This window comes from Tachysurus vachellii, chromosome 15 (genome assembly GCF_030014155.1).
Source record: "Tachysurus vachellii isolate PV-2020 chromosome 15, HZAU_Pvac_v1, whole genome shotgun sequence".
NCBI classification, from domain to species: domain Eukaryota; kingdom Metazoa; phylum Chordata; class Actinopteri; order Siluriformes; family Bagridae; genus Tachysurus; species Tachysurus vachellii.
The window spans coordinates 17,514,458-17,529,431 of NC_083474.1; the positions used below are offsets into that span (position 1 = coordinate 17,514,458).

The 14,974-nt window shown below is 38.0% G+C and overlaps 1 protein-coding gene across 1 annotated transcript in view; it reads left to right on the forward strand.

Moving 5' to 3' along the window:
- The window catches only part of nphs1 (NPHS1 adhesion molecule, nephrin), a 124,403-nt gene that overhangs the window by 97,368 nt on the left and 12,061 nt on the right, over nucleotides 1-14,974 (forward strand). The window contains exons 18-23 of the mRNA XM_060888687.1: nucleotides 1,527-1,648; nucleotides 2,984-3,146; nucleotides 4,707-4,863; nucleotides 5,713-5,864; nucleotides 12,174-12,285; nucleotides 12,907-13,088. Of these exons, the coding sequence (XP_060744670.1) occupies nucleotides 1,527-1,648; nucleotides 2,984-3,146; nucleotides 4,707-4,863; nucleotides 5,713-5,864; nucleotides 12,174-12,285; nucleotides 12,907-13,088 (888 nt within the window). The remainder of the gene's footprint in view (nucleotides 1-1,526; nucleotides 1,649-2,983; nucleotides 3,147-4,706; nucleotides 4,864-5,712; nucleotides 5,865-12,173; nucleotides 12,286-12,906; nucleotides 13,089-14,974) is intronic.

Here is a 14,974-nt window from a genome sequence, read left to right on the forward strand (position 1 = left end):
TGTCGGAACAAGAGTTGAAATATCACCAGGTTATGAGCACAATAATGGATCAGACACCTGATGCTACAGTATATAGTGTTACGTTAGCTAGTGATAGTTTATCACTGGTTTCAAACTGGTTGAAATTATTAGCCATTTTGTCCTCGATTTTGTCCTTACACATTTAACTTAAATCAGGATTCAGTTATATCAGGATTTCTCAAATACTTTGCAATAGTGTAAAATAAAACAGTTAATGTATTCAAACAAACCCAAAATTTACCCCAATCCCATTTGCTCACTATTTTGTATGACTTTTGTATTTTTTTCATACGGTGTGTCGTGTGACTTGTTATCAATACCTACATGAAAGACCATGATGCGAATAAAATATTCTTGACTTAATGTATCAAATGGACAACATTCTATTAGGGTTTTTTGGTTTCTGCATATATAACCGTAATTATTACTTGCATGGATAGAAAATTTATTCTGATGGTTTAAGCAAAGGAAGAAACAGAGAGAGAGAGAGACAGAGAGAGAGAGAGAGAGAGAGAGAGCGAATGCTACTGACCTGCAATTACCTCCTTAATGATTTAATAACTGCTTTGTACCAAAACTAGGCCTACATGTTCTAGAAAATCCTCCGTCACTAATGGATCCCTGCGTCCTGCTACAATAGTTGCCTGACAGAGCTACACATTCATTATGTATGGAACGTTTTAATAGCTTTTACAGATGGCCCTGTTTTCCACATTGAACTTCCTATTTTCTCTGTCTGAGACAATGGGAAGTGTCTCGAGTGTGTCAACAGGCAAAAGCACAAGTACTAATGGGCTGCTTTTCTCAAGGCTATGAACCCAATGGGAGCCGAGGAGAGCGAGTGAGAGAGAGTGAGAGAGAGAGAGAGAGAGAAAGAGAGAAGAAAGAAAATACAAGACTTTTGAAAAATATCTACAGCTCCCTTTTTAATCCTTCAGGAAAAATAGCATTGTTCAATAGCGTCGATGATCATTTTTAGCATTGATGACGCTATCATCGTTCAATAGTGTCGACGATCATATGCATTTCACAAAGGAAGAACATTTGAAAAAAGAATGCAAAAAAAATAAAAATCAAGTGCAATATAAATGAATTGTGAAATGTGGAAAAAAATAAACCGTGCACTGCATGTGAAACATGTTTCACACTACTGTTGTTGTTTTGTGAGATTTGTTAAAGAAGGAGTCTCCAGTGTCGGAGCTTTAGGTATTCAGTACTGAAGCTTCACAATATCAGGGAAGGATGTTTATAGCTGCTACAATATCAGAAGTAACAGGAATAAAATATTTTCTTGGATATTCTACAAAATCTTTTTTTTCTACAAAAAAATTTATAAAATATAAATAGAAATGTTTAAAAAAGAATACAACACGGTTATGCAAACAACTTGGGGGATGTCGCAGTAACTCTGCTTCATGTGAAAAATCCACAAAAGGCTGTGTTTCACTGTAACATTAAAATGAATTGAAATACGCAACCAACTTTTTTTTTTTTAAACAATATAGATTCCCCGAGCGTCAAGATGAAGACGGATCCTGTGCAGGTGAATGTCGGAGGCACTGCAGATCTGTTCTGCATCGCTGACGCCAACCCTGTGACTGATGGCATGTTTTCCTGGAAGTGGATGGTGCGAGATTACCACGTACTTTATATGTCACAGTAGTTCCTCCTAACAGTTTTCCCTTTTTATATTTCGTTTAAACTAAAAAAGACTTGTTTGAAGTGCCCTCTTTTATTATTCTTTACAGTAATATTCATATTCTTCATAAGACAGTGTAGGTGTTTTTCAGACCATGACAGTGTTGAAAATGAAATAGAATCTGAAATCAATGATTGCCTTTTCTTTTTTTCCAACCTTCCTTCATCTCCTTGAATAATTTCCTCTTTCTTTGTCTCTCTCCATCACTCTCGTTTCCTCTCTCAATCTCCTCCTCCTCTGTCTCTTTGCGTTCTCCGGCTCTCTTTGTAACGCTGGCAACTCTTTAACAGAAGGACGTGCTATATTTCACTGCCGTAAGTGTGCTCTAAGTGTCTCGCCCTTCTGCGCTCCGCCTTCTCCGTCCCAAATGGAGAAAAATAGCTTTCATTAAAGCGGCTTTGCCACAGGCTACATTTGTCACTGTTAGCTCAGGCTGTACCATTTTAGTGCTTTTTTTTTGCATTTCCTGTCCAAAGTTCACAACCATTGTGCTTTCTGATATCATAAGAGACTATTTTTAATCATGCAGATGTGCTTGTGATGGAAAGATATGACCGTTGCATAGAATTTGCAAGTCCTCACTTTTAGGATGTCAAATACTGTAGGTGGGAAAGTTGATAAGCAGAAAGGCAGACGCTCGGGAAACGCAGGCAGGAGACAGAAAATCTGCTTTCTTAATCTATAAATGTCGATGAAGCAAATTCTATATTTCTGATGTCATCTGAAATTCTATGCTTGCTTTATGGACAATTATCACTATCACTTTCTCTGAAATGAAAAGGTGTGTGTTTGGCTTTATTTTGTCCTTTTAAAGCTACAGAAAGTGACAAAAAAATACTTTTTCTGTTTCTTTTTTTTTCCAAACACTTTTGGAGCAACGGGTTACACAACGGGTTACACATTAAATATCAAATAACGTCAGGACAGATGTACATTAGAGACCAATCAGGACTTGTTCTTCAGGAATAATTTCCCAGACACTGTTGTAAACATGATGTTCTCCATCCCTCTATCATTTAGCAGTAACACACTTTTGTCATGACAATACTAATGATCTTGTAGCAAAACAGACTTACGTGATTTCCCCCGAAATCAGTTTTTTTTTCCACATTGTATATTACAATTAGTTAACTACTTTGTAAAGATTTTTGTTCTGCTAGTACGTACATTTATTTGGTGCTTAAAACATGTATTAAAAATGGATGTGTTTGTGTGAGCTCAGTGTAACCGTTGTTCTGTGTGTTTCGATTGTGTGTCGTCTAGGGTGAAGGCGAGCGTGAGGAATTGGGAGAGAAGAGTCAGGACGAATCAACTGGACTTTTAACCATCTATGAGGTGACCCGAGCTCATGCAGGTCCTTACCAGTGTACTGCAAACAACGGTATAGCGCCCCCTGCCAGCGTGGTGGGTCAGCTTGTTGTACACTGTGAGTTCTGCAGTTCCAGGAACACTTAATTTTATCTTTTCAACATAATGAATTCATCTCTACAGATCAGGAAAATGAATCAACAGAGCTAAGAATAAAAACTACGATGCAATAAGAAAGCTTAGTGTTTAGTTTCTTTGAATCTGTCACAAACAGTGAGTCGTTTTATAAATAAAACTCAAGGTATAGATATATACACAGGCAAGGATCATGCCATCATAACTGGGATGTGGTAGCCTAGTGGGTATGGTGTTGGACCTGGAAGGTTGTGAGTTTGAATCCCAAGTCCACCAAGCTGCCCCTGCTGGGCCCCTGAGCAAGGCCCTTAACCCTCAACCCTTAACCCCGATAGATTGTATAAAATGAGATAAAAATATAAGTTGCTCTGGAAAAGTCAAGCATAAATGGAAAGACAGGCAAACAATTAAAAACAGAATAATATAAGAGTGAAAGCACAATTTAATAGTTACATTGCAACTGGCTGAATATTTAGATAGGTTCAGGTGTAAATGTGAACATGTGTGCATGGTTAAAAGTCTGCGTGATTGCGAATGATGAACGAGTAAACTGCTGTGGATTCTGGGATCTGTAATCTGTAGCGGCCAGTTGGTCCTGACAGACTCTAACCCTGGTGCTCTTTTGTCCTTGGATTCGATGCTTTAAGCAGAGGTGAACATCCAAATGTAGACAAAATTATTGGTCCACGATTGTGATTTAGTCTCAGTCTGCAGCCTACAAGTGAACTCTAGGAAGTGAGAATTCATATTGACTCTGAATCAATTCATCAGTAGGAGAGAAATCAAAACATGCAATCAAGCAAATATACACAATGTCAGCTAACTCATTCTTCACAAATACATATTCCTATATAGCTCTATATTCGATACTTGGCACAAACAAATGTTACCACTAGTTACCTCTAGTTTAGTTGGCTACCTGTACCTGAGCTGAGTTAGGGTTAGGGACTCATTAATTCTCATTACTTATCAATTAATCTTTTTAATTATCATATGAGCTGCGTTTTCTTTAAGAAATGTTCATATTAATGTTCATATTTCTGCCTCCCAGAGCAGCCTAACACCACACTTTAAAGAAAGTGCTAAGTAAACTTTTCCATATACATGAGCTTAGAGACACATGTAATTTGTTGTTGTTGCCTTGATTTAAAAGGGGATAAAGCAATGCCATCCATCCCACACAGACAGCACTGAAAGCAATTATCCACTCTTTCATTGTGTACAAAACATCACCTACTCACTATAGTGACTAATGCTTTAAAGCTAGTGATTGAAGTAAGAGTTACATTACATTATGCAAGTTTGTTCATCACTCTTTGTCACTAGACCGAACGTGTGAAAACACTTCAGAAATGACTTCAGAAAACAAATTCCCCTCTCTTAAGTTTGTAAGTGATGTGAGGTTAACATGAAGAGATGCTGTCATACTGTAGCACTGAACTTATCCAGATTATATGGAGAATTTATTTCTGGGTCATTATACTGTTTTGGAAAATCTTACTAATATGTAGTGAATCTCATGTGTTTGTGTGTTGTGGTGAAGTTGCTGCAGAGCTGCAGAAGGGGGCACAGTGGAGAAAAGTGGCGAGTCGAGGAGACGGTACTACTGACGCTGATGTGATTTGTCAGGCTGAAGGAGTCCCACGTGTCGAATTCAGCTGGGCTAAGAACGGCATACCATTGAACTTTGGCAGTCCACGGTAAACACACACACACACACACACACACACACACACACACACACAACATACACAGTATACTGGCATGGAGATAGAAGACATCTGCCTTTACTTACTAGCATTAATGCTACTATTAATAATACTGCTGCTATTACTAGCGCTATTAAGTCTACTTTATTTGTCTACTATATTTTTCAATACTGTTTCATTATTTTTTAACTACTTCTCCTGCTATAACGACTACTATTAATACTACTCCTTATATCTCCACTAATCTTATTACTACTTCTAATGCCACTATTACTACTATAACTGCTATTGCTAATACTATATCTGCTATTGATGTGATTACTACAAAATTCTCTATTAATATTATTACTACTACGACAATAAATAAAGTACATTAATATACAATTTAGAAATACGAAACAGATCTATAAACATATATCCATAAGCTATAAGATCACATCATTATACTGTATGTTTGCAGTATATTTTGCTGAGATTTGGACAACTATCAATATTTAGTTATGCAAACCATGTTGATTCTATTAATTATGTAATGAGCTGTTATGGGAAGCATAAATGCACAAAACTAAGTGGAAAGAAACACCTCACTTTGTCATGAACCTACCATTTTTGCCTAATGTCTGAGCTAAAAGCAAGTCTTTAGAGATTAGAGCAATTATAAACCAAAGTGGGTTTGAAAATATCACTGCACACTTCCATTTCACCCACATCTTTTCTTTCTGAAACAAAACTAGCAAATGTGAACATAGTAACTAGGTACAAATTAGAGAAAATGTGGATTAGGTTTAGCTGTAAAACACACTGTTATATGCTGATGTGTGTGTGTGTGTGTTTGTGAAGGTATCTTGAGCGGACGGTGAAAGAGGGGGCTGTACACACCAGCACTCTAACTGTAGTAAATGTGAGCGCGGCTCTGGACTATGCCGTGTTTACCTGCACTGCCCGTAACAGCCTCGGAGAGGACACACTCGATATCCAGCTGCTCAGCACCAGTATGTACACACACACACACACACACACTCTCTCTCACTTGGTAATATTGCTTTTTTTTCAGGTCAGCTAAATCCTTAACACCTTAACCATCGACCTTTCATTGTGTATTGGCCTTGTAAGGGGCCTGAGGAAGTGAGAGTATCACAGTATCAGCAGTCAATATTACACAGTTTTTGCAGTTGCTGTGGAGGCTAAATTTTTCTCAACAAGAAAGTTAAATATATTTGATCAAAACTAGCTGAAAATGTTATTTACTTTTTAATCTTGCAAAAAAATTTGGTTTGTTTACACAGTCTGCTTAAAAATAGCTTTAAAACCTTGTTAGCTAAGTTCCTCACATGGTAAATACCATGCTTTGATCAAGCCTTTAGATATGTTCTGTAGTAAAATGTTCACACATCTGATCACTTTAGTTATTATCTGACTGTAAAAGTGTCTGATGCTCCTGCACAACAATAGCAATAATATCTTTAAATGCGTTTTCTTTTTAATGCCAGACGTTGCTTCAGTGAACATGTACCTAATGTAGCCTCAGATTCCTGTTCTTGTTTTAAAGATCAATGTGTTGTGTGTTCTGAGATGCTTTTCTGCTTACAATGGATTTAAAGAGTGTTATTTAAGTTGTCATATTCTTCCTGTTAGTCCAGACGCATCTGGCCATTTTCCTTAACCTTGCTCATCAACAACCCTGTTGTGTGAGATCAGCAGTTTCTTAATTATTCAAACCAGAACGTTTGGCACCGACATTCATCCCACTGTCTGCATCACTGAGATCACATTTTCTCTCATTCGGATGTGCGATGTGAACTGAAACACTTTATCCGTATACAGTATGAAGGATTTTATGCAATATCCTGCTACCTGATTGGCTAATTGGATATTTTTGTGAATGAGCAATTGTGTGTTAATGATATGATGCAGGTTACACAAGTGAAGTCTTATCAGTTATCTTATCGTAATCTAGGGGAGCATTGAAGTATACAAAATGCTTGTTTTTGGGCAAACCATGTTGGACCATGTTGAATTGGTAAAGAGAAATCTGACACAACTGACAAACAGACAAAATAAAAATTTCCCAAGTTTCTCTCAGGTTCCACTCTGTATGGCTGATGGTGGTATCTACTAAATTTGCTAAGCTATATATATATATATATATATATATATATATATATATATATATATATATATATATATATATGTGTGTGTGTATTATCCTTTAACTGTATGAGTCTCTATTTTCTATACTTTCATCTCTCTCTCTCTCTCTCTCTCTCTCTCTCTCTCTCTCTCTCTCTCTCTCTCATAAAGCTTACATTTATATCCCGTCATTTATTTTATATTCTCTGAACACTTTCAATATCTCTCTCTCTCTCTCTCTCTCTCTCTCTCTCTCTCTCTCTTTCTGTCTTCCAGAGAGTCCACTACACCCCGGTATTATGGTTAATGTTTACCATAAAAATCCTGAAATACAATCCAATATTCATTCTGCTTCCCCCCTTTTATATTTATTCATAATTAATCTGATAGTGATCATGAATACTATACGGTTCTTCATCAGATGCCTGAGGAGGAATTTTTACATGACATAAAAATGATTTCTGAATTTGTTTTTAAGTTAAAGAAGCAAGGCTGGCCCGTCTGCTACTTTGTCCACAGTGGTAGCTCATAATTACTATTTACTCACCAGGGGAAATGAATGAGACCATTCTGTAAATGCCTCTCTCTTTGCTTCTCCACCTTGAAGTGCTTTTTTATCCACTGCCTAATATACTCCTTCTATATCACTTCCTGTCCTCAGGATAGCAGTGAGAGGAAATTTATTTGTTTGTGTAGACTCATAGAATAGAGAAACTTCTTACAGTCGCATTCATTTTGGATCCTACCACCAGCTTAATCATCGTTGTCATCACTGCCATCATCTTTATCTTCATCATCATTGTCACACACCAACAGTGATTAATGTTATTATCATTAGAATGATCAAAACTACCACCTTCATCATCATTATCATCATGATTACCGCTAACACCACAATCTTCATCATTGCCATTGTCTTTGTCTTCATCATCAATGTCACAGACTAGTATTATAATCAATATTATCATTAGAATGATCGTCACAGTCGTGAGCTAATATCATGATGATTATCGCTACCACCACAACCTTCATCGTCAACATTATCAGCAATAATTATTGTCCCACCAGCTATTGTTCATCTCTGCTATTAACCAGCTTCATCTTCATCACCACTGTCAGGAGTCATTATCAGAATAACTGCCACCACATTCTTCATCATAATCATAACAATAAACCATCTCCATCACTGCCACCAACCCTCATCATCCTCATCATCACCACTGTTAGAGCTTTCATCTTTACATTATCATCACCACTGCCATTAACCAACATAATCTTTGTCTTCGTCGCCACTGTCATGCCATCATCATCACTGTCTCTTTATATACCGCATGTTTAGCTACTCAATAACAGTACATGCACACACAAAAATATGTTATTATTTTTATTTTGAACACAAAGCCTAAACTATCACAGTAGTGCTGGAGAAATGGGAATAAGCGGATGATTATTTCACCAATGGCATATAAACAGCTTACAGCACATTACAAATCCCTAACAAAACATTTTATTCAAAAGTTTGTTTGTTAAACAAAATATCTTATCTGGTCTTCTCCAGACTGTAAGGCTTTGTATTACAGTAACGCTTTAGAGAACTGCGGGAGACTTTTGGTGTAACTTCTGTAGCCCCTGAACAAGAGTCTTCATCTGTAGAATAGCAATTTATACTAAATTAATAGGAATGCCGGGGGCATGGTGGCTTAGTGTTTAGCACATCTGCCTCACACCTCCAGGGTTGGGGGTTCGATTACCACCCCCGCCTTGTGTGTGTGGAGTTTGCATGTTCTCCCCGTGCCTCGTTTCCTCCGGGTACTCCGGTTTCCTCCCCCGGTCCAAAGACATGCATGGTAGGTTGATTGGCATCTCTGGAAAATTGTCCGTAGTGTGTGATTGCGTGAGTGAATGAGAGTGTGTGTGTGCCCTGCGATGGGTTGGCACTCCGTCCAGGGTGTATCCTGCCTTGATGCCCGATGACGCCTGAGATAGACACAGGCTCCCCGTGACCCGAGGTAGTTCAGATAAGCGGTAGAAAGTGAGTGAGTGAGTGAGTGAGTAATAGGAATGCCTGCACATCCATTCAAATATCCAATCAGCCAGTCATAAAGCATTACTGTAGCTCTTTGCATAAAATTATGCAGGTCAAGTTCAGGAGATTAAGCTAATATTCACATATCAAAGATCTTGGTGATGTTGACTGTGTTATGATTGTTGGTTGTTTGGGTATTTCAGAAACTGCTTATCTTGTGAGATTGTACCTTACAACTGTAGATTGGAATAGATTGTAATGCACAAAAAAGACAATGAGCAACAGTCCTACAAGCAGAAACATCTTATGTATGAGAAAGGCCGGTGGGGGGGGGGGGGGGGGAAAAACAACTGTAGACTGGTTCCAGCTGACAGGAGAGCTGCAATAACTCACTCTCTACAACCGCGGTGAGCAAAAAAAATCTCGGAATGCACCAAATATTATGGTGCATGGACTGTAATCAGGTTACCGTCCTGTCAAATTGTGAAAGGATTCTGATCCAAATAATTATATTTCAAGCATTATTTTATTTTCCACACTCCCTTTCATCTACTTTCATTTAGGTGCAAACAAATTCATTTTATTCTAGTTTAACTATTAATCTGTTTTACTGGTTCTAAATGTAGGTCTTGCACTTTGTTTTATTTTCAAAGAATAGTATATAAAATATATGACTAGCAAGGCTACAGTACTTAAAGCAGTGCATTAAAAGGCTAGGGCAAGCTAAGTCTTATATTATATGCCCTGAATAGACTCCCTTTCAAAATAGGAGCAAGTAATTATTTTTCTCTATTATTAGAACTGTGCAGCATGCAATAAAAATGTTTTATATACAGTACTGTGCAAAAGTATTCACCCCTTTTGCCTTTTTCCTATTTTGGTACATTTCAACCTGGAATTTAAAGATTTTCTGGGGCTTTTTTGTAGTGAATTTGTATTTGTAGTGTGTCAAATAATTCAAGTCGATGAAGTGAAATATTTTAAAAATAAAAACCTGAAAATTGGTGTGTGCATTTGTATTAACCCCGTTTGCTATGACGCTCCTAAATAGGTTTAGTGCTACCAATTACTGTACCTCAAGAAGTTAAATTAAGTCCACCTGTCTGCAGTCTAAGTGTCACATCATCTCAGCTTACATGTATACCTGCTATGAAATGCCTGCAACACCACTGAGTAAAAGGCAGCATCAAGCAAGCAGCACGATGAAGACCAATGAGCTCTCCAAAAAGGTCAGGACCAAAATTTGGGAAAATTGAGAAGTATAAATCAGGGCTAGGTTACCAAAAAAAACACAAAAAAACTTTTTTAATATTTTCCAGACACCCTTATCCAGAGCGATTGTTATCTCTCTTTTTATACAACTGAGGGTTAAGGGCCTTGCTCAGGGGACAAGAGCCTGGTGGACATGGGCTTTAAACTCACAACCTTCCGATTGGCAGTCCAACACCTTAAACACTAAGCTACCACATCCCCCTCAATATGGCACCACGGTAAACTTGCCAAGAGAGGGCCGCCCACCAAAATTCACAGATTGACCAAGGAGGACATTAATTCAAGAAGCATCCAAAAGACCAAAAATAACCCTGAAGGAGCTGGAGAGCTTCACAGCAAAGACTGGTCACTATTAGCCATACTGTACACTTCACAGAGCTGGGCTTTATGAAAGAGTGGGCAATAGAAAGCTTTGCTTAAAGAAAAAAAACAAGAAAGAACATCTTGAGTTTGCCAGAAGACACATGGGAGATTCCCCACAAATGTACTGTGGTGAGATGAGACTAAAATTGAACCTATTGGCCATAAAAGAAAACACAGTGTCTGGCACAACCCCAACACCTCTCATCACCCCAAGAACACCATCCCCATAGTGAAGCATGGTGGCGACAGTATTATGCTGTGGGGATGTTTTTCATCACCAGGTACTGGAAAACTGGTCAGAATTGAAGGAGTGATGGATGGTGTTAAATACAGGGCAATTTTTGAAGAACCTGTTTCAGTCTGCCCATGAAATGAGACTGGGAAGGAGGTTCACCTTCCAGCAGGACAATGACCCTAAACAAACTGCTAAAGCAACAATCAAATTGGTTTAGGGAGAAACCTTTAAAAGTGTTGGGATGGCCCCGACAAAGCCCAAGACTCAATCTAATAGAGAATCTGTGGTCTGTGGAACTCATCCAACTTTATATATATATATATATATATATATATATATATATATATATATATATATATATATATATATATATATATATATACAGAGTTGTTGCCAGTTTTGGAGTGGCAAACCCCCGTATGATCAGCAAAGGCTCATCTTGCCAGCTCTGCGGCAGTATGGAGCCCTGACGTGTGGCTTTAGGGTAGAATCAGTGCCAACGTTACAGCTTATACCAGCTTCCTGACTTGTTCTGCTGACAATGTTAATATAATATTTATCTGGGAGAGATAATAATATATATATATATATTTATATATATATATATATATGTGTGTGTATATATATAAATTATTTTGCAGTTACATCATCACATTAGTCAATACATGGTTACAGAGCATTATACTATATGGCCAAAAGTTTGCGCCCCAGTATAGACTCCCAATCAAATATGAGCAAGTAATTATATTTCTCTATTATTAGGACGAGGCTACAAGCAATAAAAAAGATCAGTGGGTTTATATATAAGTTCATCATGGTAGAAGGTTGTATGTCATGAGCAGAGTGAATCCCAGCTTTGTTGCCAGTTTGGAAATGGTAAACCCTATGATCAGCAAAGGCTCATCTTGCCAGCACTGCGGCAGTGTCAGGCTCCACCGGGGTTGTGTTTTGTTTTTTATCTTTCTAATAGCATCTCTGCATTACTGTATGGCTGGTCATTTTAGTCTGTGCTGTCAGATTGCCATTTGTACAAAAACCCTCACATCTGTATAGACTGCATCATTCAGCTCTGTGCTTTAACTGTAAATACGTACACATGAACAAATGATGAACAATAGGACAAGATTAGACTGTTGTTTCTGTTATTTTTATTTCTCGTAATGCTTAAGGTTATTTCCAACCATTCTCTGAACACTTTCAATATTGAGAGTATCTCTCTCTCTCTCTCTCTCTCTCTCTCTCTTTCTTTGTTTCTGCGTTTGCTTGTTTTAACAGATTACCCCGACCCCCCATCAGACCTGAAGCTTCTTAGCGTCTCCTCAAACTCCGTCACTCTGGAGTGGATGCCCGGCTTTGATGGAGGGCTCACTCAGAATTTCCGAGTCAGGTCAGACACACAGACTAATTATAATTTACAGCCTGTAAATAATGTCAGGTTAGTGTAGTGGCTGGAGTTGAATCGCAGCTATGTCACACCATGCTAGTGTATGCCTTCCAATGCTTTAATGTTATCACGTCAACTGTCTTATCAAGAACCTTGTAATGCAAATTGAAAAATACATGATCTGTTGCCTGTTTAGGGAGCATACAGTGAGTGAGTATGTAAGTAGGTGGAGACTGAGGTTTGAGATCCTGCTAATTATTTATCATACACTTGTATTATAATATTATCTACAGCATTGTCTATACTTCAGGATTATTAAATTATCACCTGCAGTGTTTAATTACAGTAACTCGCTTTATAGCACAGTTTTAACACTAGCTGTAATGTTAACGATAGGTTTATATTCATTTGCACTTTCTAATACATTTTTGTTTCCATAGTAACAACTCATTTGCAGGAACTTGATAGAACATCACATTCCACATTATGTTAGCCTAATAATAAAGGGTTGGAGACAGTCTGTTTTTAACACCAAAAAGTCTTGTGTTCTCATCTAACGTGTACTCTCTGGCCCATTGTGATTGCAATTGTTAATATCTTGCTTTTGCTTTGTCTGACGTGCAGGTACCGGTGGCCGGAGTCTGCTAGTTACCTATATGTTGATGTTTTTCCTCCAAAATCCACTGTGTACACAGTGACTGGCCTGAAGCCATCCACCATGTACAACTTCTCAGTTAATGCCATTAACTCGATGGGAGAGAGCAGCTATGCTGATAATGGTGCAGTACTCACAATTACCACTAACGGTCAGTATAGAGCACTGTTGTGGGGCTTTAGGGTAGAATCAGTGCCCTCGTTCAAGATTATACCTACTTCCTGGTGTGTTTTGATTTGTTCTGGTGACAATTTTGATTTTATATGTATCCAGGAGACAGTTTTATCTTAACCAGCAAATTAGGGTTAAATATCTTGCTCTAGGACTAAGATTAACAGTTACATCATCTCACAGTCAATACATGGATATACAGCATAATACTATAAAGCCAAAAGTTTGTGAACATCTGATCACCACACCTGTATGTGTATGTTGAAAATCCCCTTCCAGTTTCAGTTATCCTTTGCTGTTATAATAAGCTCCACTATTCTTGGAAGGCTTTCCACTAAACTTTAGAGTGTGGTTGTGGGGATTTATGTTTATTCGGTTACAAGAGCGTTAGTGGGATCAGAAACTGATGTTGAGTTAGGAGGTGTGGGGTGCAGGTAATGTTCCAATTCATTCCAATGGTGTTCAGTGGGACTTAGTCAGATTCAGGGCTCTGTGCAGGACACTTGAGCTCTTTCATTCCAGGTTTGTTAAGCCATGTCTACATGGAGCTTGCTTTGTGCACAGGGCCGTTGTTATAATGGATAAAGTTTGGACCTCTAAGTTCCAATAATGGAAAATTGTTTGACATTTGATATGATGGTGTGCTTCAAACCTTTTGGCAACAGTTTGGGGAAGGATCTCATATGAGTTTGATGGACGGCTTTCCACAAACTTTTGGCCATACTGTTTAGTGTACATGATATACAGAAACTAAAACAAAATGAATCAATGAATCTGTTTTATGTTTATCATTCTACCAATTATGGTATTTTTCTCTACAAACGTGAGTAAATATGATTTTTTTTATTGCAATGTGACATTTCAGTGTCACAGAAGAACAGCTCTGCATTTTCTCTAGATGATAACAAGGTGTGAGGGACAGAAATTTGAAAGCTGACATTAAATATATCGTCGCTGTCAGGCGGAATCCTCGTGTCTCCAAAACCGTTATTTTTCAGGAAATTAAAAAACACGCTGTACCTTATCTGCAGTGCACAGGGTTTAGTCCGCGTTGCAGTGGATTGTCTTGCGCTAAATTCCTGTCCTCAGACGAGCACTAGCGGGGTCAAGATTTTTTTTTCTTTGAGCCCAGTGTTTTGAAGACATTTACCTCAGAAGACGTGTTGATTCGTTGCGACTCTTCTTGAGGAGAAATATGCCGTGAAGCTCTCCCGCGGAGTGAGGAAGAGGTGGACAGTTGAAGAGTCCAATGGAGTTATGAGATTTGCGCTCAAGCTATTTTCAAGACTTTAGATTGGTTAATAACTTAAATGACTGAGCAATAGCATCGATATGTGAAAAAATATGAAATTGACCAACTTTGGACATACGAGGTTTCCGCCCGACAGCGACGATATACAGTATCTCACAGAAGTGAACACAGCACTCACATTTTTGGAAATATTTTATTAGATCTTTTCATGTGACAACACTGAAGAAATGACCCTTTGCTACAATGTAAAGTAGTGAGTGTACAACTTGTATAACAGTGTAAATTTGCTGTCCCCTCAAAATAACTCAAGACACAGCCATTAATGTCTAATCCACTGGCCACAAAAGTGAGTACACCCCAAGTGAAAATGTCCAAATTCAGTGAGGGCTGTACTCACATCTGTGAGGTACTATACAGTACCTGTCTGCATGGTATGGCCACCAAAAATCAGGTATTCAGCAGAAAATAAGTGTTTATTTAGATCAATTAGGAGTTTTATTACATACCAGTAGATGTAAACATGTAGCAATGATGATTACATACCAAATAGAACAGGTTACGAAATAGTGTTATTGGAAAATAATCACACGAGATGGTTGTGGAGTCGGATTTTC